At 40.7% G+C, this 27,818-nt stretch overlaps 1 protein-coding gene and 1 long non-coding RNA gene across 5 annotated transcripts; one reads left to right on the forward strand and one right to left on the reverse strand.

Annotated features, from left to right (window-relative positions):
- Positions 1 to 4,803: 4,803 nt before the first annotated feature.
- On the reverse strand, positions 4,804 to 11,683 carry LOC133491886 (uncharacterized). 2 transcript variants are annotated; one of them, XR_009792505.1, is made up of 6 exons: positions 11,551 to 11,683; positions 7,790 to 7,843; positions 7,613 to 7,731; positions 7,171 to 7,273; positions 6,255 to 6,623; positions 4,804 to 4,957 (listed from the first exon to the last, which is right to left on the reverse strand). It is a non-coding gene; the product is annotated as an uncharacterized LOC133491886 (long non-coding RNA). The 2 variants fall into 2 exon arrangements; XR_009792504.1 differs by lacking the exon at positions 11,551 to 11,683 and having other exon boundaries at positions 7,613 to 8,396.
- tlcd3a (TLC domain containing 3A) lies at positions 11,621 to 27,157 on the forward strand. 3 transcript variants are annotated; one of them, XM_061803588.1, is made up of 6 exons: positions 11,621 to 11,760; positions 11,915 to 11,977; positions 15,805 to 15,891; positions 18,678 to 18,897; positions 23,062 to 23,157; positions 24,339 to 27,157. In XM_061803588.1, the coding sequence occupies exons 3-6, from the start codon at positions 15,830 to 15,832 to the stop codon at positions 24,621 to 24,623; spliced, it is 663 nt and encodes a 220-aa protein (XP_061659572.1). In that variant the 5' UTR covers positions 11,621 to 11,760; positions 11,915 to 11,977; positions 15,805 to 15,829; the 3' UTR covers positions 24,624 to 27,157. The 3 variants fall into 3 exon arrangements, with proteins under 3 accessions (XP_061659572.1, XP_061659570.1, XP_061659571.1); XM_061803586.1 differs by lacking the exon at positions 11,621 to 11,760 and having other exon boundaries at positions 11,837 to 11,977; positions 24,339 to 24,624; positions 24,703 to 27,157; XM_061803587.1 differs by lacking the exon at positions 11,621 to 11,760 and having other exon boundaries at positions 11,837 to 11,977; positions 24,339 to 24,624; positions 24,769 to 27,157.
- The last annotated feature ends 661 nt before the right edge of the window (positions 27,158 to 27,818 follow it).

Raw genomic sequence — 27,818 nt, forward strand, 5'->3', positions numbered from 1 at the left:
CAGGAAAAATTAGGAATCCACAGGTTTAGCAAATTTCTCAAGATTTTTAACATTGTTTTTATATCACTGTACCTGTACAGAGGAGGCACAGGGTCACAGGAAGTAGATCCACTTTCATCCTGTTATCGGGTTGGGGAAAGAAAAGCAAGGAAATGTCTAAAAAAAAACCAAAAAACATCTTAACAAAAACCAATAACCTAATTATTGAGGCTGAGGCCACACTAAATTAACAACTTGCTTACATTTAAATACCAAGTGCAGCTAAAAGTAAGCACACCATTCTCAGTACACTTCTGGAAAAACTCTTCTGATCGATGCAGATTGTGGTTTGTGAACGCAACAGATTGTGTGTGTGCGTGTGTGTGTGTGCATGTACATAAATGTTATTGATTTGATATTGGGGGGGGGCAAACACACACACAGTTGCTTCCACCATCGTAAACGATAAAAGGTGATAAGATTACACAACCGTTGAAGTGTTGTTGACGCAGAGAAACAAATACGTGACGTCATCACCGCGGCGCGTTAGATCAGCTCACAGTCCGGACCACAAACGAACTTGCGAACATGATTTCTACTCATGATTTTGAAGTCACGTTTGTGGTACATTTAGCGTTTATTTCAGTAGAATTTCTGTGTAACTTTTATGTGTCATCTGTTTTAATTGAATCGTTGCTTAAGTGCATTTTTAGTAGACAAATTGTCAGGAAATGAACACGCAAAAAGGACAACCCGTCGAGGAAATAAACGCGTAATAAGCACAGATGATTAAGAAAAGAGAACGTAATAAGCAGATTCATACTCGAGCTGCTCGAGCCACGACTGACGTATCCGATTTCCTCGATTATCCCATTACATCCAAAAAATATCCAAATGCATCCCTTTGAAACGAGGGGCCGGTCAAACCTGAACGCCTCATTTTTGTGGTTGGCTTCCAAAGAAAAGTTGACTTGTTTTGTCTGCCATGCAGACTTGCAACAGATGCAAAATCCACCAAACGATTTGACACTTCGACGTTCTCTCATATGCGTGTGCTTTGTCTCCTTTTGAATAATAATAATACAGTTCTATACATTGAAAAAAACGGCATCTCGGTAGAAAGAGACAAAACGTGTGCTTTGTTGCCATCTTGTGGCACTTTGCGGGCAAGGACTATGATGACGCGTAGACGTTTATCTCGGACATTAAGAATCATGCCAAAGTGAGCTGAGTTAACTTGACTGGCCGCCCCCTTCTATAAATGCAAATAGCTTGCCTTTTGGCGACACTCGCTGTTTTGAACTCAAAATAGACCATTTACGTAAATTGGAGTGATGAGTTTTTCGTTGGAGGAAGGGGGGGTCATGGCGGCCGACGTCATAGGCTGGCAGCTAGATCCAATCTACACACTCACCGTTCATACGTAGCTCTATTTAAACGCCAGTGACGTGATATTCTAGTCGACCAATCAAACGACGTAATCACGTCACGTGTCCTTACACAACGTCTTTCATTTGGCTTCATAGAAAAGGTCTTAACACAAAATCAGCCTACAGTACCGTGCAAATGTGGCGGCCATATTGGAAAGGTCGTCGCGACCATGAAGGCGAAAGTGTACTATTGTTTACATTTAGACGAAGAAAAACAGCAACTTTCATGTATTATTATTTGTCTGCCACTGTCTGGCCAAATCCAGATATTTCATATTACTTATAAATATTGCAGAAATTTCACATTGACACTTTAGTTTGTATTTTTTTATTATTGTTTACGGACGCATTTTTTGCCCCCCCACCCCAAAAAAAAGTTCACTATGAGCCTAACAAGTTTCATATTATAATGTGATATGGTTCATGTCATAACGTGATCAATTAAATGTTCTTACTGTGGAAAAACTACGTTATAACGGTTAATTTTGCATTATAACGGGAAAATTTCACATTGTGCTGTGAAACAAATTATGTTAAAAAGTGAAAATGTTCCCATTATAAAATGGAATTATTCATGTTATAATATGAAATTATTCATGTTATAAAGCAATTTATCACAGTATAATGTGAAATATCACATTATGACATGAAATGTATCACGGTATAATATGATAGTGAACCTTTTTTTTTTTTTTTTTTTGGTGCAACAGCAAAACCATAAGATTGCTGTTGTGTACCAAACACAAGTGAACCTAGAACCAGGAAACAGGTTCAAGTCAACTCTTTCAGGTATTAACTCGTGTCAGTATCTTTAAACCAACACGGAAGCACACCAGTGTCCCTAATGCCAATGATTTAAACCCCATTTACGACCCAAGCGCATCTTGTCAAAGAAGGAAACGGCAACAAGTCAACCCTCTTACGGTTTTACTGATTTTTGGACTTCTATCCCAACATAAGCCGACACGATATGGCCTTTGGAGTTACTAACAGCATTTTGTTTTTTATCATGTAGCAATTTAACTGCAGCCTGTATTGACATATGGGCTAATGGTTTTAGCTACCATAAAATCCAGAAGAGCGACTTGATGTGGTATAAAGTCCATCAAGACCCGGACACAGATGGCTCAGGCCTTCGGGATAGATAACCTTACGTGTTGGTCTCTAGGAAGGTAGCTTGTCGCACAGGGAGCACATAAATGTCTTATTCCTATAGCTATGTTTTGTTAGCTATGTTATATTTGTATAAAGGTACTCTTTTATTTTTGTTTTTAACTAACAGATGCCCATAAACAATAATGACGATACTTGGGCTAGCAAACTCGTTAGCGATGAGCTAGTTCGGTGAGGAAACGCAAATGTCTGTGTGAGTTCTACCACACTGTATTTGATTACAGCAGGGGTGTCAAACTCGTTTTTTCTCGAGGGCCACATTGTTGTTCCAGTTTCCTTCTGAGGGCCATTATGACTGTGGAACAAAAATATTTAATCATCTCATCATGTTTACATTATCAATTTATGAACTAGTTTTGGAATCAGAAATCAAGGGTATTGTGTTTTTCAACTATTCACGTTTGGCAACACAAAAATCTTGTGACACCTCAACTTTATCATTTATGATATATGATCATTTGAAATTTTGGTACAGATTTTTACGATAGTTATGGAAAGTGACACTCTAGATTTGGCTTCGCGGGCCACATAAAATCATGGGGCGGGCCAGATCTAGCCCCTGGGCCTTGAGTTTGACACCCGTAGACTACAATATAACCATACTGTATTCACGCCTTGAAATGAAGCAGCCAATTGACCCCTCCGTGGATATTGCGCAATCCGCATCACTGACCAATCAGAGCCCAGAGATCTGCATAAACCAAAGCCCGTTTTTGCTCCCGCCATTTTCTCAGACAACATTGCATGGTCCAGTATAGGTTAAGTTAGTGTTTTATCACGTATTTGGGTTATTTAACAAAAAATATGGTTAAGAGGTGTAGTCACGGACTTTGTAATAGTGACGACAGGTATCCTGAAAGGCTAGTTGGTGGAGTTCGATTCGTACCGTTTCCAAAACCGAAGACCCAGTACGAAAAATGCCTTTGATGGATCAAACTTTGTGGAAGACCGCATCATCAACTAAATCCATCTAATATCAACCGGAACACATGTTTGCACGAAGGTATGCCCTATATTTGATTTTCAATACATGTCTCGTATAAATGAATTCGAAGTTCTTCACTAGCATAACACTGCTGCGTGTGAATGATTGACACACTTATTCTTTGTTGAGCGATATTTAGCGATGATCGGACTGCACAAACGTATTGATTTCTTGCTGGCTCGCGGCCGAAGCTTAACCAGACTGTGTTTGCACGAAGATATGCCATAAATTAGATTTTTAATACACGTCTCGTATAAATGAATGAGACGTTCTCCGCTAGCATAACACCGCTACGTGAGAACGATTGACACACTTATTCTTTGTTGAGCGATATTTAGAGATGATCGGACTGCACAAACGTGTCGCTTTCTTGCTGGCTCGCGGACGAAGCTTAACCAGACTGTGTTTGCACGAAGATATGCCCTAAATTTGATTTTTAATACACGTCTCGTATAAATGAATGAGACGTTCTCCGCTAGCATATCATTGCTACGTGTGAATGATTGAATGAAATCAGAAGCATGGCGTCTCTCTCAGTTAAGAATGTATTGTATTTAGAATCTATAATATAGCGTTGATTTGAATGAAATCAGAAGCATGGAGTCTCTCTCAGTTCAGAATGTATTGTATTGTATTTGCCATTTTTACTGTTTGTCTTACGCCAGCGCACGTGGCGTGACGTCACTTCAGGAGGCGTGGTTAAGTGCCCTGTACGGAGGGGTCAATTGTGTGTACAGCACAAGTGTCAAACTCAAGGCACCGGCACAGGCCAGGGCCGGATTTTAACCCCGGTCCCCAGAACTGTGAGGCGGATGTTCATAACATGCGCCATAATATCCCATGATTCATGTTAAAATCTGTACCAGAATTTCAAACAATATAAACGATAATGAGATACCGCAAGCATTTTTGCAAAACATGTATCGCTGAAAAAAACGTTACACTTGCTTTCCGATTGCAAAACTGGTTCATAAATTTTATGTGGAAATGTGATGAGGCAAATAAAGATTTTTATGGTATCACAGTTTCAATAGCCCTCTGAGGGAAACTGTCACGACAATGTGGCCCGTGACAAGAATTTGTGTGACGCTCTTAGTTTACAGGGAAGTTATGTACACTTGGCGTTTACCCTGCTTGCTAAATAAATGATAAATATAGCAGACAAAATGTCATTCCAAATAATCTACGGTACACTCGTTTTTAAAGGATTATTTATTTAAAAAAAATCACATTCACATACGATTAGCCCTTTTTTTCCACTTCAAAAACTAAACAATGTAATTAAAAGTGTTCTTTGATTGTTAGTAGTTGTTTTAAAAACTTAATCTTAGAGACAATGTTGATTTTCACACTCTCCCAGTGTACTTCAGTACTCCAAAAATACCGCCACCTGAAAGGAGAACATTTATTATGACATTGTGACACTGTTATTACCACAATTCTCATCCTTATTTTGACAGGTTTAAAGGTGCCCAGATTCAGCATTTGGGTCTAAATTGATGGTTCTCAAAACTTTTTATGATCACAAACATGGGATAAGGGGTAGGACCCAAATGCAGGACTTCCAGACAGAGGTCAAGACGGCAGTCCAACAAAGGAAAAGGCACAAAAACACATGGCAAAAACCAAGGTCCAAAAACATGAAAAGGAGCTCTGATAACTACTAGGCACAAACAAGTCTTGATGCATTTATTTTTATATATATTTATAATTACTTTGTCTTTTTTTATTAAGTCCCTTCTTGCAGAAATCGCCCCATTTATCTGATCTTTTCGAGACCAGTTCTGCCGATTTCCAGAGCGCGATTTTGCCAAATGACCCACCCATTTGGCCACAATGTGAACCACTACGCTATCAATGCTCCTTCAAGACTTGCTTGGAATTACATTTTTTTTTTTAGATAACTAGGCCGAAAGATGGAATGAGATTGGTTGATTGGTTGATGCAGGTGTACCACAAAATACTCATGACATAATGGTCAAGGTGATAGATCGATCCTGAGTGTCCCCTGACCAAGAGAAGTTAATTTCATGCTTTCTCTGACATGTATTGGGTCAAAATACAGAAATCAGGCCAAAAGTTAGAAATTGGTATGGGATCATGGATTTCAGGTAGGTTTAGATATGGAAAATAAAGTTAATTGTCAAGGTACAAAGTAGGTCCAGATACTTCAATCTGAAGTTAATTGTCAAGGTACAATATGAAATATGAGTATTCGCTCCTCAACATAGGTTCAAGTCCCACCCACATCACCTTAGTCATAACTACCTATAATTGGCTTTCAAGACTTGTTTTAAATCAAAATGTAGAAACTGGTAAAGGTCCTATAATTTAGGACTGGTTCATGGATGTCAACTGTGTTTACTACAATGGGTACTTATGACTAAAGTATGCGATCGAGGTACAGAATAGGTCCTAAGTGTCCCTGCCCAAGTCAAGTTTATGATGTACAGCCAATGTATTTTAGTCATAAATACATAGCGGTAAATGTTTTGGAAGTCTAATTTTTAGTCTATTGTTCTTGATCTCAGTCTACAAATCGAACTGCCCAAGTCAGTCTGGAGGTATAAACTAAACTTAACTTTGGCTGTGGACACTCAGAACCAACTTGGGTGCCGTCAGAAATGTTAATGGCTCGTGTGTCCATGTGGAAGCAAAGTTAGAAGTGGAGTTCAAACTCGACTCACCAACAGCTGCCACACCGGCAAGAGAACCAATGGTGATGCCCGCGATGGCACCATCTGAAAGCCCTTCGGACCCACCTCCCCCGTGACCATCAGTGACGGGGGTGGTCTCTCTTGGTGGGGTAGTTGGAGCAGTTGGGGGTGTAGTTGATCCTGGCTTAGGTGTCGTCGAGCCTGGATGAGGTGTAGTTGGGGTTGTACTTGGTTCAGTTGAGGCTGTAGTTGATCCTGGCTTAGGTGTCGTCGAGCCTGGATGAGGTGTAGTTAGGGTTGTACTTGGTTGAGTTGAGGTTGGAGCAGATGTAGTCGAGGCTGTTGTAGGGGAAGTCGAGATTGGACCAGGTGTCGTTGTCTGCCCTCTGCACAGCATGACTGTTAATGCAAAAAGAAGGTTGAACACAATCCAGCCAAGATGAGGTTCAAACGGTGACTCCTGGCACATCTGCAGCATTGCAATCGGTCAATAGAAGTCATCGGAAGATCCCATTACATTTGGATGTGCACCACCAGCCTGCAACCTTCCATGTTGAGGAAACCAGACGCGATTACGCACAGTTTTGCCCAAATTTCCACTTCAGACTAATTGTAAAAAGTGTGTGAAGTGGCATCTGAGTGAGGTATTACTCATGTGCGCCCCCTGGAGAGCACATACTGTGAAACGACCATAACCGAACAAAGGATGATCGGCTTGATCTTTGACTATTATTGAACTCTTTAAAAAGGACTATCCTTCTGGACAAACAAGCTATGTGATAACGTGTGACCTTTTGTGAAATGGCTTGAGGAAGTCTTGCCACAGTTCCCCCTTGCTGTGACTTTAAATCAATCTTTTTTTCACGTGGTGTCGTACAACTACAGGAAAACGCAAATTCAGCAAATTTCTCGAGATTCCGAACAATGTGTTTTTATATGACCGTACCTGTACAGAGAATGTGTAGGGTCAGGGCGAGTAGATCCACTTTCATCCTGTTTGAGTTGAGGTTTGGGGAAAGAAAATCAAGGGGATGTCTCCAAAAGAGGGTCTGGAAGCAAAAGATTAATCAGGGTGGGGGGACAGCTCTCTCGTCTGTGTTTTTAAAACCTGAGAATTACTCTTCACCACATTAAGATAATACTCAAATGATCACCATCCAGGTAATACGTACTGGAAAATTAGCAACCTGATCTAAAAACCCTAAACCTCAAATATAAATCCTCAAACCTATCATTAATGTAGACTGAGCCTCAGCGGTATAACATACAGCATTTTCATTCTTGTTTTTACAAAATTATCAAACCCTAACCATGCCTAATGCAATAGAAAAAAAATTCTAGAAAATTCCATCCCCCCAAAAAACATCCCCAAAGTAAATTTTGCTCACCTGAGAGTTTTAGAATCAACACCAGGATGACCGTGGTTACCAGTTTTCAAATCTCTTTTTATCAGCCACCACCATCCGGGACCCTCCCTATTTGATGAGGCCTGACGACATACGCACACCTACACACACACACACATTGTCCAGCACAAGTGCTATATTTGGATTTTTATGGCTTACCTTGCTGCTGCATGATGGTGTAACATGTCCGGAAGTCTTTATCTACAAGTAGCACTAGTGGTATCTAGTTAAAAAAATAATAATAAAGAAATTGAATCAGTTTCATCTGTCACATGTGATTTTGCCACCGTGAACATCCTGTATCGAGCTCGTGCTCCTACGTCAAAAAAAAAAATCATGTGACTGGCCATATTGCTGGTCAAACAAAGCATTGTTGCAACTTAATTCTGTCGAGACAAAACGAAAATATGTCTTATAGCACGACATCCAGAGTTTTGTCCGATACCGTTAAACATTTAGAAGGTGATAATAAACGAAGGTACGTGTAAATATGAGACACTTGGCGTAAAGGACCCATATTTAATGCCGAAGTCGATGTTTTCACCGATAAGAAATCGGACTGTTAATTCACTTCCGCTTATCTTGGACAACTGGATCTACACATGGATTTGGTGAGGAAGTTGTCGAGATTTACACAGAAAAGGTCGAAAGTGTATCAAAGTCTGGATGCATACAAATACTTTGTTATTGGATCTGTTCTCAATCAGTAATAAATCCCACATAGTGATGGACCCACTTAGATTTTTTTCAATACATACACCAATATTTAAACAAATGAGCCCCGGTTTTACACAAACTTGCATTCATTAACTATGACTGGGAAAAAAAATCAGAACAGGGAGTTGTCGCCTCCGTACACGGAAGCGTATTGCGGCCACACGTTAATCTCTGTAAACATCTCTGCAACCTTTTTTTTTTTTTTTTTTTTTTTTAAATATGCATTGTTCTCAAATGAGCCAATTTGCCATTATAAATACTTCTTGGGAATTTGAGATTGAGAAGAATAATTCCTACTTGAAATGAAAGTATCGCTACGTAGGCGTGTGTATTTGGTTGGGCACCATCCATCCCGTTTAATTGCCAAAATCCATCGATATTTTCAGATGGTATTCCATAGAATGATCTCTTTGAATATCTGTCTTGTGTATTGTGACAACCAACAGCACAACTGGTCTCGGGCATTAGGACAAATGTGCTTCGGTTCAGCCGACTCCCAAGCAGCTTTGTTTGACCGGCAAACTGTCGATCTTTTCTGGTCTTTTCAGATGGTATTGTATAGAAAGATATTTTTGGAGAACTGCGTCGTCTACTGTGACAACCAACAGCACAACAGGTCTCGGGTAAATTTGAAGAATCTGCTCCGGTTAAACGACTCCCGCACTGCTGTTTGACTGGCAATATGGCGCCGTGCAAACTATGATGTCACGTGCACGAGCTCCATAGCCATCGGCATTGTTTATCATTGTCAGTCAGTCACGGGGTGACGGGCTCAGAGAGCCCCGACTTACGGTGGCTGTAACGCGCGAGGCAGGCTCGGGTCGGGACCTCGCGCAAAGTCTTTGCTAACTTTGCAAACTAGCCAAGATCAAATGAACAGGAAGTGGGGGGAGCGTGTGCACATGGCACAGAGAAACAGATGACAAATCTTTGTTGAGAATCAACCACCACCACGTTATTTTGAAACAAGGAAAGGATCCTTTTTCAAAGTGACGGATCAAAAGGACAAAGTAAAAGTTTACAGTCTATTGTCTTACGCAGGCTAAACCATAAAGATATCGTGAAGGTAGTTTTGATTAAGTGTAACTGGGTGTGGACTCAGAGGACACTAATCCATCCAATTTAAGAGCTGTATCAAAAATCGTTGGAGTTTGGAATGATCATAAATTTCAGTGTTGCGCTGTTATTCTACAATATGGAAAAAAAAAATCAGTGGATAGTCAGGTATCAAACTCCATGTTCAAGCGGACGTTCCAATGGCGGGAGGGCAATAGTAGCCACAGGTATAGTGAAAACTTTGTATTGTCCTGCTCGTTTGGTGTCAACGGTGATACATTTTTAAACAGGGGATTGTCACTGTTCAGGTTTGAGAACGGATAAAGAGAGAAAAATAGAGAAAAAGCAGAATATCCAAAGAAACCGTTAACTAAACCCAAAACTAGCAAAGTGATAAAAGAACTCACGGAAATCAATCCATGAAACAAAATCTGTTCTGAATTACGTAGGTCAAACTCATCAAAGATAAATCAAAAGGGCTCAGTTAAAGTTTACTGTCCATCCACTAGTACCGGCTAAAATAAATATAAAGATGCCGTAAATGTCTTTCTGATGAAATGAAACTGGCCGTGCGCCCGGTGGTGACTTCGTTTGGAACACCGATAGATGCTAAGTGAGCCGGATTCAGAGCTTTATCTTTTAAAAAAAATTAAAAAAGGTATCAGAAATGTTACAATATATGCATTAGTATTCATTTTTATTGTTGATATAATTGTTTATATTTTATGTACATGTATTTTGCTTTCAGTGTCATATTTTTTTTAATGTGTGAATTATTTAACAAAAGACACCTTTGTTTCTCCTTTTTCCCGGTTTATTTCATTTTTGGAAATTAGCATTTATGATGGTCTCTCTGTACTCTGAAATGAAATCATAAACCAAGTAAGTTACAAAGGTACTCACGGAAATATAATCAGTGGAACAAAATGTATGCCGCACTTTTGACTCATTAAAAGCGCCGAGATATGGTGACTTTCTTTCTGGTGAAATGAAACTGATGTGAGGTGACCGAAATGGGGTATAGGTCGGGAAACAGAGAATTTTTGTCTTTCCGAATATACATTACATTTCAGTTTTGTGTAACCTTACCTTTTTTTTTTTTTTTTTTTTTTGGGATTTTGGCGAATTCACCACTTACCTTTGTATGATTTCAAGCGTTCAAGTCAATAAACTGGTGAAAGTGTAGTGTATATTTAATGTATATTTTCAAACAAATAAAGCGAGTTTGGATCATTTCCAGTGCGACCCCTGAAGATCTCTCTGATCTGCCACAGCACCCATAGGTTGGGAATGAAGTGGATTAGAGTGTGGTACAAACATTGCTTCTAATGATTTATGAAAACAAATGCTACATAAATTCAGTTGTATTTCACTTTTAGGTTGGTTTTTATGTTCCATCTTTTCATTTTCTGTACTGCTTGGTCCCCAGCCAATCTTTAAATTTAATATTCAATTGTAATCCTCATGAACTGTCTAGCATTTGTTTAGGTACAATTTCTATGTAATTTTTATGTGTAATGTGTTTTAATGTATCATTGTTTAAGTGTGTTCTTTATTTACCTCTAATTATTTTTAATTATTTTTATTTCCCCCCCTATAATTAGTACATAATATTACACTGGGTTACAATATTAAATAGTTTCTAGGAATAAAATCCAATTTTTAATTTTAATTCTGGTCATAATGGTGGGAATTGTAGAGCTTAGTATTTTTTTTTATAAAGTGGTACTTGCTATAAAATGTTTCAGTATCACTGGGTAAGGATTAGATTTAACGCTGTGAGTCTGAGTAATAGGTTGGAAAATGTCCAGTATTACCTGCTTAGTGATTATATGGGGTTATGATTATGTGATTATTATCTTGCGTGGTGAAGATTTTTTTCAAACCTCAAGGTTATGTATGTGGTTTGTGTACTTCGGGCGCTATCTAGTGGCCGTTTGTAAGGAAACACGTTTAAATGAATCCACCTTTCAAACCGCAGATACGATGTTAAGCATAACAAATAATTTGTTATTCAAATTTACGTACACACCCCAAAAATAAAATAAATAAATAATACCTAAATAGATTGCAATAGCCCTCACTCCGGAAGCGAATGCTTTTATCATGACGCCTTGCTCTTATTTTGACAGTCCTCAGGAGGATACGTGATGTGCTTCCGTCCGTTTGCTTCACAGTAGCGGTGCTGCTGCTGCTGGCAGCTGATAACCGAGTAGCAGAAACTCGTCCCGGCTGGTGGCGGACTGATCCCGGCCAAAACTCACCACCGGCACCGGCACCATCGTCCGGGGCCACAGGACAGGATGCCCCAGCGGCCAGCGGCGTGAAGCGTCGAAGAAGCAGGAGGGCTAAAACGAGTTGGGTTATTTGTTTCATTTTTTTTTTAAGCGGCGACCCCCTCCCCCTTCAAAAAATATATGATCATAATAAATAAAAATAAAAAGGGGTCACTATGTTCCAAGTGTTAGCTTGTGGTGCCGTAGTTTTCCCCGGCTTGTTCTTCGCCTTCAGGAAGATCCTGCCCCGTGTGTTCAAGCATTGGAGTGATGCCGACGTGGTGCTCGTTAGCGAACGGTAAGAAAAAGCAACAACGACCGTTTGTCATGTCGCTAAATTTAATCTTTTTTTTCCCCCGTGTTTCATTCATTGTTGGAGAACGAATGTTTGAGAGGGAGACGTAGCTGTCGCAACGAGCGTTCTTAGCTAGCTCGTTTCTCCTCCATTGTTTCGAGTTAAACCTGCGCCGTTTATTAACGTCTCGCTTTTAAGCGTGTCCACGCGTGACTGCAAGTGGTCTTGAAAAAAGTTGTTTGTGTGACGCTGCCTTTGCATGCGTCCAACGTTAAGACTTCAAAGGGAGGTTGGGGAGCCGGATGCCAGTTGCCAAAATGTGGCCCGTGGATCGTGTGGGGGCTCCTCGGTGGACGACAATGTGGCCCGACGTGTAATTCCAATGTAAATCCAATCTATTTTGCGGATACTCATAATAGCTACAAAAGTATCAATGCATTACACTGGTAGTTCTTCATTAGGGCTTGGGTTGAGGTACAGCAATTACTGTACTTGAATAGTTGACGTCTGATTAATTGTTTAGAGCCATTGTTTTCCATGAAATTGGCCAAATCATCTGATTTCAGCCTCACAATAGTAAATATTTTCAGAATGAATTTTTTTAGTCCTCCATGAGAGGAGGCTGTTAATTAAAATAACATATTTGCAAACATCTCCCCTTACATTTTCCCTATTTCCTAGGAAAGTGCCCCCTGCGTTGTATGATTGATACATTGGGGGAAAACAACAACATATGTATGTGGGTATAATCTATTGGCCTTTTCACCCTTTAAAAAGTAAAATCAAAATAATATTTCCATTATGTTATTTCCTTTGTTATTACACATTTTGATAACATTTTGCTACATGTTCCAGATGCCATTTGGTATGGCCCTCAATGGACTTGCTAATGATTAGGGGAAAAAAAATGGAATGAACTCTGTGTTTTTATATATTACTTTTTGATGATCAAACGGGGACATTGATGGGAAGGTTAAAGTAATAGTCTTCGAAATGATTATGAAATGAATTTTAGCTGGTTTTATGTGAAGCTGTTTAAATGCAATCAGAGGTTGTCATGGTCATTACTTTAAAGAATAATCGTCGAATGACGGGCTCTCTTGTTGCACACTAGTGCACTTCACTGCTCATTGGTTCACTGTCACCCCGCTTTAATCCTCTCCCAAGCCAGGCCTGGGCTGACTGCTGCTGAGTTAGCTATGCCCTTCTCATTCCTGAATAATGCCTTCCTATTTCCACTAATGCTCATCTGACGGGAAAACGCTCTCTCGCCGAGCGTCCACGCTGCGGGCCACGACACGCGGCTTGTTTTTTCAGCCGAGGAATGAGAAACGAAAAACCCCTCGCCACCCTCGCGCTGAATACTGTCACGTCCTCGGCTGCAGCTTGCGGACAAACCGGACCGATAAAAGCTCCCCAAAGTTTTGATAAATATCGTTCACCCTCACAACCTTGCCCTGGACTCCAGATCATGTGCTTTTCTACAACTTCAGCTGATCGCCCCAAAGTCTTGACAACTTCACAGACCAAACAATTTAATGAGTGTCTCTTGTGTAATCCTATCAAAACTGCAAAAACCTGGCATCCTTGGTGTATGTAATAAAAATAGAGTACTGCTCTGCCTTTTACATCTACACCTGAAACAACAGAATAACTTGAATAATTCTCTTGAAAAATCAAAAAAAGGTTGAAGCAAAATCCGCCTCGAAACAGCACAGTGTTCATTTTTCGACATGGGCTAATCTTATGTAGAAATATGTTGGCTTGATGGCAGTGAGCCAGGAAAAAAGATTGCATGAAAGACAAGAAAATATCTGAAGTTTGGGATCATTTCACACTTAGGAAAATAATGGAGTGCATTTTGTACCACTTTAATTGCTAAGACACAAGTTATTGATGTTTGCTAATTTAAATCTAGTTTACCATAAGTCAATGTAACGTATTATAATTTCTCCACAAGTGGTCAAGCCGCCGGTGCATTTTCAATTGCTTTAGTAAACAAACGGTAACAAAATAAACACGTAACGATAAGCGCATCCATACATGAGCTGCTACAGCTACAACTGATATATCTGATTACTTGATTTATTGATGAGATGCTTGCCACAATACTAGTTTGAAATAAATAATTCAATAGCAGCAACCCTTTTTCGATGTCACGCTACCCTAGTCAGGACATTAGCATGTTAACGCCATAAAACTCATTTGTTTGTTTGTATTCGTCAGACCAAAGTTGAAAGTTGGAGTCGTTCACAAATGTGTTTGACTGGGTAGCGGTCAGGGTTTTTTATTCATACGCCGGTGCATGAATACTACAGTATACATCCATCCAGCTGATTTGTGTTAAAATTTGCACCAAAATTTCACATTGTCATCTAAATGATGACATTGAGATACCGCGAGAATTTTTGTAACCAAACATTAATAACAGTTGAAAAACCCATTCCTCTCAATTTCTGATCATAAAACTAGTTCATAAAGTGCAGTATACATACCAGTTTATTTGTTTACATTTTCCTGCTTCTTTCTGTTTTCACGCCATGCTATTCTGTTAAAATGTAGAACTCCAATATGCTGAATTTTTGTTCTGCTATCTTTTTTTTTTTTTTTTTTTTGGGCTGCATTGCCCACGTAAAGACGGCGGTGACGTATCCCGCAGCTGTCAGACATGGTGAGGGTGACTGCATGTAAAAGAGCAAGCGGGCCGTGTGTTTCTGCCGCGAGTCAACGCCGGGCCGGGTTTTGCGTTTGCAGGAACAAGCGAAAATGCCCAACGAGGCGCCTAAAAATTCCTTCCCCCTTTTCCTGTTACCCTCCACTCTCCCTCTTTCTGGTCATGCCGTTGGGCTGTCAGCAGCAGCAGCAGGGAGAGGGGGTGGGGGTTTGCTGGCTGACACACAATGAATGGACTGTGTTTAAAAAAAAAATAATAATAAAATCTGGGTCTTGTGACAACCCTGGAAATACCATTGCCAGTAAGGGTTTTGGGTTAATACAAATGCATATTAGATTTATCATGCGGGCAGGTTAGTTTCCCCTCAGATCAGATCGTCGTCTTCCGTCACGTGGTTTCGTGGCCATGGTCCCATACAGATTAGCGTGAGGTGACGGCAGGTTCACTTCGCCGTCGCACGACTACAAACGTGTCCATTGTTAGACCATTTCGCCATAGTTTTTTTTTTTTCAATGCGTGCAATAACTTGTGAACGGACAATTTTTGTGAGCTGCTTTGATGTTAAAAGTGTCAGTCAGAGTTTTAAATTAATCCTGCATCTTAATTGAGATGCTGAGAACTCGAGTTGGTTAACTGAACTTCTGTCATTTTAAGGAATGTGTGATTTAAAGTTTGATCATATTGGATATTCATATTAGATCATCTTGCTTGCACTTTTCTCCACAACTAATTTCATAGTCTAGATTGCTTGAAAGAAAAGAAACAAAACGTTTATTACAAAGAAAAAAAAAAGTGCAGTGCAATAGGGGTCGACATCCAAACAGAAAACAAAGGGGACAAAGGTGTTGGGGAAAAGAGTAGAAAAAATAGTGGGTGAATTCCAAATTCACCCAAAAAATTTTTGTCTGGTGAGACGTGCAGTTGGGCAGCATTTTTTTTTTTTTTTAACTCAATGACACCACTAAAATCTAGTTTGGCATGAATTTTTATAGCTTTTGGAGGTTTTTTTTTTTTTTGCTGATTAATCTGAATTGGAATCATTGACTTCTGTAATGAAACTGTAATAGCAAGCTGATCATGTGAAGAATGTCGAAAATACACTTTTACAAGCATTTGTGTCATTTCAGCGTTTTGTTGCATTTTGTCTGTTTTTCAGATTGGTGTCCTCCATCCATGCTGTCATGGCAACCACAGCAGGAGTGGTTGTGGTGTCGTCGTGCAGGGGCAATGTCATCAATGACAGGTTAATTGTTGAGTCGACCCTGTCATCAAACCATTTTTTTTGTAATATAACTCGTGCATAGCAATAATACGATTCACTGGGTTCTCTCTCTGTACTGTACTCGTTCATATCGGTACTGGAATGTATTGCAACATCCAAAAATGTTGAGAAGTCACAAATATTGCGCTTTGAGTTTGAAAAGGCTGACTTCTAAATGTTCTTTAATCTTGTATCAGCAATACATTTTATACTAAATGTTGATTTATCCTACTTTTTAATTTTTATCCCCTAATGTTTGGATCTTGTGTGGTGGGCTCAAACTTGTTCTACTATATCAGTGTAAGTTTATTTGCCGAACTAGCCCATCACCATTCTAGCCTGGAAGCAAGTCAGTAGTGGCTTCGCACTAGCGTTTTTTTTTTTTTTTTTTTTTTCGAACATGTGAATGTAAGCTAATGCTAGCCTCGTAATCCTACTGAGTCAGCGGCCAGACCCGGACAGTCCCAGTTTCAGGCTTCTAATCGCCACAGGGACCACCCCTCCTCTTCCCTCCCCTCTCCTCCCCTGTGGGCTTTAATTCCTTCACAACGCTGCTCAGTTTTGCTGTTCTGTGACGTGCACAAGGCCCAGGGGGGCTTATCAGACACATGCTTTGCAGTCAGACCCACGAATACTCTTAATACCCTATCACAATCTGTCGCTGCCTCCAGCCTTCGGCGTAACACTTTACTCCACATCACAGTGACCTCGAGAAACAAACTAAACAAGGACTGGAATCACAAATAGACCAAAAGGAAGATTGTAAAAGGCAAAAAGATGCATTTAGCTTGAAGTAATTTGCTAAGGCGACGCTAAATTTAGAAATGTAAAACCTCCATGGGTGTGTGTAGATGAGCCAGTGATAGCAGGCTGAGCTTTGTCAATAGTGTTAATTTGCATTACCTGAGAAAACATGCAATATATCTTCCGTGAATTCAGTTAGTCTTATCATACAGAAGTTACAAGGATTCTCTTACAATTTTAGTGTCAATTTCCAACATCTATAAACTGTGCCCCTTTGGAAAACTGTCATAAACGTGCAGAATCTCTGGCCTATTTTGGTACGTTTTGTGAATTTAAGTCAAATGATTATACTCTAAAAAAGTTTGCATGTCTTCAGTTTCTTGATGTCAACAGTGGGGAAATTGCGCTACATCCATGCTAACGCAGCAGCTTTGTTCTGCGTAACATGCTTCTGAGATGATACCGGGAGTTCTTATTCTAAGAGAGATTCCACTTGATAATTCAGAAAGCACAGAGTCGAATAAAACCGAGTTAGTCATTTGGCGGCGGCCTTTTCCAAGCCGTGTTGTTTGTTGTGCCTGACTCTGCTCTTAATCTCCACCCAACGACCTTATGAGCTAAAGAACTCTGGCGGAGGTCAGAGGGCAGTAGCCCGACTCTGTCCCTGAAGCTTTACTCCCCTCAGTCCATGCAATTAACTGTGCGCATAATCAGCACTCATTAGGTCAACCAGGCTGTTTATTATGCGGCGCTTACGTAAGGTTGCCTTTAAAGCCGTGACAAGGGCACAAGAGGGGCACATTCGAACAACCGATGAAATGTGACCTTACCCGTTAAGAAGCACAAGTTTGCAAGTGAATCCAAATCCTCAATTGACCACTGATGTGCTTTGACAAAACTGGGGAACACAATTTTTGTTGAGTTAGGTCGGACGTCTGATGGCTGTTTTTAAGTAATTTTTGTGTGCCAAATGCAAAACTGATCTCAGTTTTTCTCTGACAGGTGAACTGAGAACAAAGAGGACCAAAGGAAATGTATATGTACATGTAAATAAAACACTTAAGGGTTACAAGCTTTGAAAACTAAAAAAACAGCATAAGACAAAATAGAATTATAACTGTATGCTAGGTACAAGGTTAAAAGAGACACATTCTCTTAATTACTACTATGCTAGATTTCTGTTGTTAGATATTGATCGTAGTGACCTATCGGGAGCTTCACACCTCGCTCGGGGGAGCTTTCTCGTCAGACTCCGCGTCACTCCCATCCGAATATTCAACATTATTTACAGCCACAGGTTCAAATCTGAAATGGAGAAATCTATTTCTCCATCTTCCTGATCAACTGCTATTTCCTCATCAGATGAGGATAAATCCGAGAAATCAGCGCTGGGCATAATGGCGTCCCGCGTAATCGAGCCTTTGGTGTGACACTTCATACGTCACATCCGCGGACGTAGGTCATGTGACTCGCCAAAATGGCGGCGCCCCTGCATATTCGTAATTGTCGATTTAAAAAATCTTCTCAAAACACCATTAAATGAGAGGATTAACATCACATTGTCAAGATACAGTACGTATCACATGACCTTCTGGATACATTGTTGATCCAAACCACCGGAATTTCCCTTGAAGAGTGGCAGCGGAATTCAAATTTGTTCGCATCTAGGAATGTAACTTATGCTAACTCACTGGTAAAGTCATGATTTGAGTAAATATTGGTAGGAAAGACTGCCCTAAACTGAGTACCCCATTTTGTGAGTGTGTGTGAGATGGCCTTGCACTTCCAACATTTTCCTAAATTGCTCAGTGAACAATGCCCTGCAACTGCCTGGCAACCATTCCTGGGTTATGCTGCCTCTCGTCTGGGAAAGGCTCCAGCTCACCCTTGTCTCTAATGAGGATAAGTGAAGATTTAGAAAATGGATGTGATGAGGATGTCTCGGTGAATAACACCAAAAATGTGGAATCTATGAATATGTACAATGAGGTTACATTCTAGCCCAAACTTTTTGATCCCTTCAGGCACTGGCTGGCCACCCACTTTGTCATCTGGTTCGGCGTGCCCTACATGACATACGACCTCCTAGCCATGTACCTCAGCCACTACCACCGCTTCCGCGTCAAAGGTCATGAGGAGTACAAGCACCATTCCTTTGGGACGGTGAACGCCTTCGTCCGGCGGGAGTTCCTGCTGGTGCTGCATCACATTGCGCTGCTCACCGTCCTGCTGCCCGTCACGCTGGTGAGGAAGCAATTCAATTTAAAGTGGGTAAAAGCTAGTCTTTAGCATTAGCACACCGTTTTTTTGGGGGGGGAGATCAAGTCATTGCGCAAATGGTCCACCAAGACAAATGGACGGTTCACTTCAAACGAGTTTGAAAACAGGAAATGAACGATAACCGTCGACTCATAATGATTGATGATATTATTTCAGATCACAAAAACTCCGCCCTGCAATTGAAAGAGAAACAATAGATGCTGTTAGAATGGCCAGGAAGTCGATCGTCGAGAGGAAACGTGATGGCATTTAAAGGTCTGAACACGGTTACTGCGAAAGAATCAAAGCTCAGGAAAACAACACTTGATTGGGACAATCAAATAAGCATTGAATCATTACACGGAGGGAAGCGTCAGGCCAGGGGTGTTGAGCTCATTTTTGTTGTGGGCCACGTTGTAGTTACAGTTTCCCTCAGAGGACATTATTATCATCGCAGTATCATATTCACATATGAAATGTATGAACTAGTATTGGAATCAGAAATCAAGGCTAATGGGTTTTTCAACCATTGTTCATGTTTGGTAATACAAAAACGTTTATTGTATCAACATCATCAGTTATGATGATATGATCATTTGAAATTTTGGGACAGATTTTCACAAGTCATGGAAGTTGACAGATAATTTGCCTTCATGGGCTGGATTTGGCCACCAGGCCTTGAGTTTGACACCTCTGCGTCGAACCGATGGAAACATGGCTTTTTGTTTGACTGGGTAAAAAAATACCACATCACATTACGTTACATAATTTAGTTGTAGCTTTAGTCCTACCACCGAGCTCGCTTCACCTGTCTGCCTGTTTCAACAATTGAAACAGATAAAACTTGGTACAGCATCATTTGAAAAGTAAAGTGACAGGGGAAGCTGTTTGAGGTATTTGCAAAAAGATTGTTTTGGTGTATAAAGTACTTGTCAAACAGTATTGCGGAATCCCTGTAACCTGTTATGGTTGTAAAACTACCTCTGAAGGCGGAAAATTGTGAAGTCTTCACCTACAATTTAGCGACAAAATGCTCCTTTTACATGTAGTCTAAAGGGGGCTACATGAGCCATATTGCGAATATGATGTGAAAGTGTCAACAACCTTAAAAAATAGTCAAGAATACCTTTACTTTTAAGTCATGCGACCGAGGGATTTAGCACTCATACCCTGAGTACCCTTAAAAGGAGAGATATAAAAATAGGTGTGCGTTTTAGTCTCTCTTTGCAAGAGGATTAAGCATGTCACGCACACAGGTTAACAAGCGTGGTGGAAAAAACCAAACGGACAGATGGCGAGCGCCAATCCACAAATATACTTTTCTTCTCCAAGGCCGCAGGCAAACTAGCTCATAATTAAGTACGGCGTCTGTGTTTTGTCAGTCTTTCCGACAGCTTACGACTGAGATGGGATGGCGTAGTCCGTCCAGGTAGCTGTGGTGTCAAGTTCCTGGCGGTCTTTTCATGGGCAGATGGCAGCGTAAACTCATCCTTTATTTATCTTTGGCACGCTAGCTATCTTACCAAATGGAGCTTTTCTCCCGCGTCTCCATATCCATCTCGTCTGTTGTTGGATGGCGTCGGAAACTCCACTGGTCAATATTTGCAAATCCTTATTCATTATTGATGTTTTCGGACATCACTGGCCTCCAACTGTTATTAGTGGGGATGGTTCATATTTTAGCCTTTTGAAGGTCTTGAATTCAGTTTTTCCTCAGCATTAATTAAGCCAAGGTGTTTATTTGCATAAGAAAAAAATCATGTCCCTCTGTCCCTCAAATAAATATGAATGTTTGTATGGGAGGGTTAAAACACTTAAACTTATTAAAAGACACCTTTTAAAGTATCCCTTGGTGTCGTTCTCTTGCTCATACAGTTCTCCAAGAAAGAGGTAGTGTGTGCTTGCCTCAAACTGTTCATTACTCCCTGTTGAGTTACAGTTACAGTACTGTAAAACTGACATAAAACCAAAATTAACCATTGGTTATTTCAAGACCAAAACATTTAACCTCATGAAACGATGGTCTGCTACCTTAATGATGCTTAGCACCGGGTGTGAAACGGAAATTAGCATTGATGTTTAGACCTTTAAAGGTCAAGTGTCATGCATATAAACATTCTAAACAAGATATTGTAATGAAAAATACATATAACATTATTCACTTCAATGTCTATATGAAAAAAATAAATATGAGCGGAGAGCGCGACATCCATACGCAAAGTTGCGGAAGTCTCATTCGACATTCAAGTGGTAGCCATATTGCCTGCAACGTCTGTTCATTACGTCACAACGGACATTCGACATTGAAAACATGCTATGCGACCTACTATGGGACACGGAAGCTCTTGTCAAATGTATGAGCTAGCCCGGCTGAAGCCGTCCGCCGCGGACGAGGCGCCACCGAAGCCGGCTGCCGCGGACACAATCGAGTGAATATTACCCTATGGTTTTGTTTCGTTTCGAGCCATATTTAGATGATATACAGATCACTTCTAACAAACAACAAACTCCCAGACAGTATGGATGAGCCAGCCTGGCCGAAGCCACCCGCCGTGGACACAATCGAGTGAAGCGACCGGGGCAATATCGTTTCGTTTCGAGCCATATTTAGATGATATGTGGATCACTTCTAACTTACAACAGACTCCCAGACAGTATATATGAGCCCGGGTGGCGCCGCTATGAGCCAACCCGGCCGAGGACGAGGCGACGCCGAAGCTGTCCGTGGCGCCGACGGGTACATTGACACATTTAGCACCCCTGACTTATGTAGATGGATCTTTTGTTACATTCTGAGAGGATTATGCCCAACCCCCCAACTATTGTTTTTTTTTAGTAGCTGTATACACACCGACCTGTCATTTGGAACCCATGAAGCTCTCGTCCTTTGCATCCATGCAATCCATTTTTCACGACGAACCTGGTCGTTTTAAAAAGTATGAAGAATGAATCCATCCTCCCGAGTGTTCGAACAATAACCAGAAATAAGAGCCGGCATTTTGGCTAACACAAATGAACAAAGAGCGACCTTCCAGCAGGTAAAACTAGTAGAAACATACAAGACCGCTTGAGTGGGCGTCTACTCTTAACGTCACTTCCTGCTTCTTGTCGAAAACAAATTCCTCGAGAGGATTTTCGTAGAGCGAGTGACAAAAAGCCATATACGTCAAAATCATGTTTTGTGGTGGAAAAAAAACGGATGGGTCCATTCCGGCTGCCTTTTTTTTCATTAATAACATACTAAAATTCATGCATGTCATGACAGTGGACCTTTAAGCACTTGCTACTTCAATACATGCAAGACACACAGGCGTGTATTCTCTTTGGTTTGTGCAAACAATTATGGTTGGAGGTTAGCTGGGGACATTAAGGGTGCGCTACTCTGAATTTGTACTTGACTGTATAAACTGTAAAACCTGCAATATATCAATGTTACTTACAGTGAGCTGCAATATATTGGGGGAACTCTGTGCGCAGGTTAATTGCAGTCTACCATAAAAGAGCATTTCATTGTTTTGCATATTACTGTACATCACCGCCATGGGTGAATGAACAGACACATTATTTGTAGTAAATAAATACATTTTCAGATGAGTAAAGCCAAGTTGGACAATTACCTGCTGCAAACACAATGAAAAAAACGTAGGGTTTTGCGATAAGCAGTTTGTCTTCCGACAGACATTTACCACAGCTAATTACTTATAAGCAGCCTGGCTGCATAAAAGCAAGATTGGCTTCTCGCAATAGTTCCCAGTATGAAGTCTTGGATTGTGTCCTAATGGTGCAAGAAAGGCTATAAACGCGAGGAACTACTACCTTCGTTAGAAACCGAGCGGGCCTAATGGAAGGAAGATTTATTTGCCTGGACGTTTTGTTAAATGGTGCAATTGAACACTGTTCTGCAGTCCTTATAGTGAGATTTATATGTAGCGTTGTTGCGTTTTATACTTTGTTCTGTGAACAGTTCAATCTAGCATCAAATGTTTTAAGTGATATCTACTCAATATCCAACTTGTACCTTCCCTATCAAAGCTTGTCCTTGGATGCCAGCTGTGTTTATTTTCCACCAAGCTTGTGTTTGTTTTCCCTGATCTGCATGTGGTCTGTCTCCTGCCCTCACCCCACCTCTTCCTCTCTCTCCATTCCCAGTTCTTCCGGAAGGACCAAGGCGATTTCTTCATCGGCTGTTTGTTTCTAACCGAGCTCAGCACGCCCTTTGTCTCCCTGGGGAAAATACTCATTCAGGTGAGCTGGCATGCGCACACCCAGGGACACAATCTTTTGTCTGCCTTCTCGGTGACAAAGGTTTGGAGGATGTGGAATGCGCATGTTGAATTATTTGCATCGTCGTGAGGGATTGGCATTTTGTAGTATGCTTAGATGTTCATTTAGGGCAATGGTTAGGGGTAGGGTTCGTGGTTAGAGAATCTTACTTTGATCAACCAAATTGTTGTTACTTTCTGTGATCCTGGTCCAGCAAGGTTACATAATCAGAGGAAGGAAACATGATGTTATATGCCTTATTTCTTCAACTGTGTAGTCTTAAACCTATGCTAACAGTGCTGTACAAGAATTTAATGTCCACTTAGGCAAACTAGCTTTGGGGTCTTTGCTGACATCTACCGTCCATTTACTTCACTGCTCTTTCAGACAGCAAAAATGGCTGTTCTACACCATCATGAATACCCACAACGTCATTCTCCTCTTGGATAGCATTTATCTACTTACCGTGGTTAAGAGTCACCTATTTCTTTGTTGGTGTTTGTCGATAACCCATCAGTTCAATGCCATATCATTTGCAGTTTACTTCGGTACCGAGCATCTTAAAAGTGAACAAGTGACCATCACAACAATGTTCTAGATATTGAACGACAAAGTACTAGATTCGGTATGAATTATGTAAAACGCTTCTGGTCGAATTGATTCATCATTACTGCATAATTGTAAAATTTGAAGATATGTGTGTGCTTTAGTATTTTGCTTGGGCGGTCATGGGGACAGATTTTCTGCTGAGAATAGTGAAAACCCATAACTATACCCAAAACTTTGCTTCCGAAAGAGTCTCTTAATTTCAAACTCACCCTTAAAATAAATGGTATACAGGTAATTTGATTTATAAAAAAATGCACCAGATCTGGATGACGTGCGCACATGCACATGCACATGGGGGGCCAAGACCATCTGTAATTTCCACAAACAACCTCGCTCCTCTTCAACATATAAAGCTTATCTCTCGGTTAAGATGTATCATGTCAAAATACGTCCTTGTAACTGTACTACTTTCATAATTCTTGTGACATATTAGAGCAGCATAGAACTGGTTTCACAGTGGAAAAAAAGTGATGAGGTAAATTTGTGAATATGAATGGTAATACCGTAATATTTTGTAGTGTAAAAACTGATGAATACCGTGTTTCCTCCACCAGTTGGGCCTCCAGGAAGGTTGGCTGCACAAATACAACGGCGGCATGGTGCTGCTAACCTTCTTCGCGTGCCGCATCGCCCTCTTCCCCTACATGTACTGGGCTTACGGCCACCACTATGGCATCCCACTCTACGCAGTGCCCTTCAACCTGTCGCTCACCGCCAACCTGGGCAACTCGTGCATCCTGGCGCCACAGGTCTACTGGTTCGTCCTGCTGTGCCGAAAGGGCTACCGCCTGTACCAGCGCAGTCGGTGCCCACCCTCGCCACCGGTTAAGGACCAGTGATGTACGCTCACTGTAGTAACGCACTGGCATAACTACTGTGCTTCACATATTTGACTACCCACCATTGTACTGTATGTAGTCCAGGAGGACTGCCGGCATCCACCCCCCGCACAGTAAACCCTTCCTGTTTGGAATCTGCTCGTAGTGGACCTGTCCCAAGAAACAACTACTGATGTTTGGTGTTTCGAGCCCGGTCTGGCTGTGGATCTTACTGACTGTTCACGCCGCTGAAAAGGAGGTCGAGCAAACGCGTGAAGGACACAGTCGTTCTCCTTTTGCCGTTAGGATGCGAGCGAGTGGCTGCTACGGCAGGTATTTATTTGTATTGTATTGTTTTTAAGAGTGGCGGCTCTTTCTCTTGTTCCCGCCCACTCACTTTATCAGTGCGTGTATCAGTTGTTTGTTCTATTTTCAATTGGCCATCTCAAAATGAAAAAGTTAACTTCATTTTTTTTTTTGTTTTTTTTGGATCAAACATTTAAAAAAAATGAAAGACTTTTCATGATTCAACTGTGCGTTGAGGTCGGAAAATACGAATTGAAAATACATCTCAGGACTGCAACAACATTAGGGTGCAACTTGAAGTTTGTGTTATTCAAGATTAAAAAATAAGATAGAAAAAAAAATGATATACTATGAGAAATATACCTACGACTAAGATATGCCGTCCAAGTGGCAGTAAGACGGTAGCAGCGGAGTCACGAATGTTTTAAAAGTAAAAAGAAAATAGTAAAGTTACATCAGAGGTCACTGATTGTGAATGGCTGTCTGTCTCTAGTTGCCCTGCGATTGACTGATGACTAATCCGGGGAATAGTCTTCTTTTTCCCTGAAGGCAACCAGTGGGATAGGCTCCAGTTCTCCGGAACCCTGAAAAGGATAAGCAGTGTAGAAAAGCAATGAATGGAAGGAGTTATATTAGCTAGTTAGCTGCCACAATCGGTCAACAAAGACACATACATGCAGTTTGTGTCTTACTAAGAGGAGAGAGGGATAAAAATTTGGAGTTAAGAGTCCAAACAATGCATAATTTTCCATGTTAATATACTGCGGCTGGACCGTTTGTGGTGGCTAACGCAAGATAGCATTTAATACTTGTTACCGTCAAGGTCAACCCTCTGGCCAGGATTTTCAATTTCGTATTTGTGATCTGCACCCGGAATTAAATGATGAAAAATCGGCCATTTTTCAGTTTTTGTTTTTAATTGCCCAACTGCAAATGGAAAAGACAAATGATACAGTTTTTAATCGCACAGACGAGAGGTCCTCCGGATAGGCAGTATTAACTGGAGACGATGTAGCACTAGCACCTGTACCGCATTAGCTCTGAATGCTCAGTGCTTCTGTCGTCCGTATATTGTACATGAAGGTTCGTTGAGCTGAACGTGAATAATCCACTGGAACGCTTACATATAAAATAATATAAGGCTTTCACTCTACGCTATGTCAGTGCCTCAGAGATGAGCAATAAGATGAGCTAGCGTTAGCTGGTTAGTGTTAGCTGCCGGCGAGGCTTCGAGGGCTTTATACACATTCAGGTTCTTAGAGTTTCATCATCACAAATATATCTTAACATTTAAACGACTTGACACGAGAGGATATTCTCTTAATCATGAGTCCCTTTTGCGCCACCTGCATTTTCCCATTCCCCATTTCACTGTTGAATTAGGGTGGATGCAGTCGGCTCGGCAGTATTTCATCTTCGAGGTACAATCGGCGCTGAAACAGAGCAACGTGCCACTGGGTTACGCAGAAGAGGCACATTTTCTAACGGCCCTGGTGCAGGATAGCTGTATAAAAGTAGCCGGTACCTTATCAGTGTGGAATCCAATTCTTTTCAGGATCCCACACTGTTTGTTACACTTCCGACACACTTGGTTTTTTTCGTGCACTGTAAAGCTTTATAAACAACGATCTGTCTCAGAATGCATTTATGCGCTTTGTATTTCACGGCCCCCCTCCCCCCATAAAACTAGAATCTATGCAAAAAGGCGCCTGTACTGTATGTTTACAAAGCTGATGTCGAGTTAAATTGATTTAAGTCTTGCCCAGTTTATAGTAATTGAACTATTTATTTTCCAATATAATTCCGCTCCGCTTATCACACTGCATTCCAGGGGAAACACTGAAAATAACTCTCATTTATAATTTTTGGAACCCTTATGAGGGGATATGTTCGCAATTGTGAAGATGATGCCCATAAAGCAGTCGTAGCCTTACTAGCCTCAATGTAGATTTTTTCATCTTCAATATCCCTGAACATTATTTTGCTTTGTACTTTTCGTGAGTATTCAGAGCATGTGGAAACATCTAGCAGTGAAGTGGTGCTAATATTCAAATGTGGATTAAGTTGCAAAAGTCCCCCCCCCCCCCCATCCCATTGTTCAAAATGGCAGACTGGAGTTTTACATTTTTACAGATCCGGTTCTTCGTTTGGATTAACATTTGGATTAGCAGCCCTAGTTCCATATTAAATGGGATGTTATGCACATTTTTAATGCTGCCTGTAGTTCCGGGCTGTAGTTTTTTTTTAATCACAGAATCACAACATTTTACAATTAATTCACAAACAGATTAAACAATCACGTGACACTTGAGAGCAAAAAAAAAAAAACCTTCCTTATTTGTACCCTGCATTGTACATCCAGCCTTTTGTCTACATAATCCCCAAGACCCTCAACAATTCATTGATGCATCATAATCCGTTTCATGGATAGTTGTATAAATGATTTTAATCACTAACTTTAACTAAAAAATCTCAAGTCTGACAGTTTACTAACTATACTGTTTCGTTTCGATCGTCTTAAGTTCATCCTATTTGCTCAGGGTTTGATGAAGATTACTTAATTAGAAAGTTATTGGTCTATATCGCGGCACTGTGATGACCAAGCAGATTATGAACTATCATCACACAAGCTTCTACTGCTTCCTAATATGTTGTTATTCTAATATCTTTTTACTGGTTGGCAAACCAAAGACTGTAGGGCACTTTAGTTCATCGAAGCAGCATCAGTAATGTGAAGAACATCGTCATATTTATGGAGAACGGTAAATTTTTTTTGTCTTAATATATCAGTAAACCCTCGCAAAACATCCACTATCCCCATATAAACACGTTATTCTTTCCAAATGTTTTCAGGATCCTTCCATTAATACTTTGCATAGCTTTTATCGATGTCAAAAGAAATGGAAAAAC

This window comes from Syngnathoides biaculeatus, chromosome 18, assembly GCF_019802595.1.
Source record: "Syngnathoides biaculeatus isolate LvHL_M chromosome 18, ASM1980259v1, whole genome shotgun sequence".
Taxonomy (NCBI): domain Eukaryota; kingdom Metazoa; phylum Chordata; class Actinopteri; order Syngnathiformes; family Syngnathidae; genus Syngnathoides; species Syngnathoides biaculeatus.

What these genes read in the sequence shown, in the direction of transcription:
- tlcd3a (XM_061803586.1), top strand. Translation starts at nt 11,856, where the DNA reads ATGTTCCAAGTGTTAGCTTGTGGTGCCGTAGTTTTCCCCGGCTTGTTC. An exon ending in GGCAATGTCATCAATGACAG is followed by an intron (nt 15,892 to 18,677) that starts GTTAATTGTTGA and finishes TGATCCCTTCAG; the next exon opens with GCACTGGCTGGCCACCCACT. An exon ending in TGGGGAAAATACTCATTCAG is followed by an intron (nt 23,158 to 24,338) that starts GTGAGCTGGCAT and finishes TTCCTCCACCAG; the next exon opens with TTGGGCCTCCAGGAAGGTTG.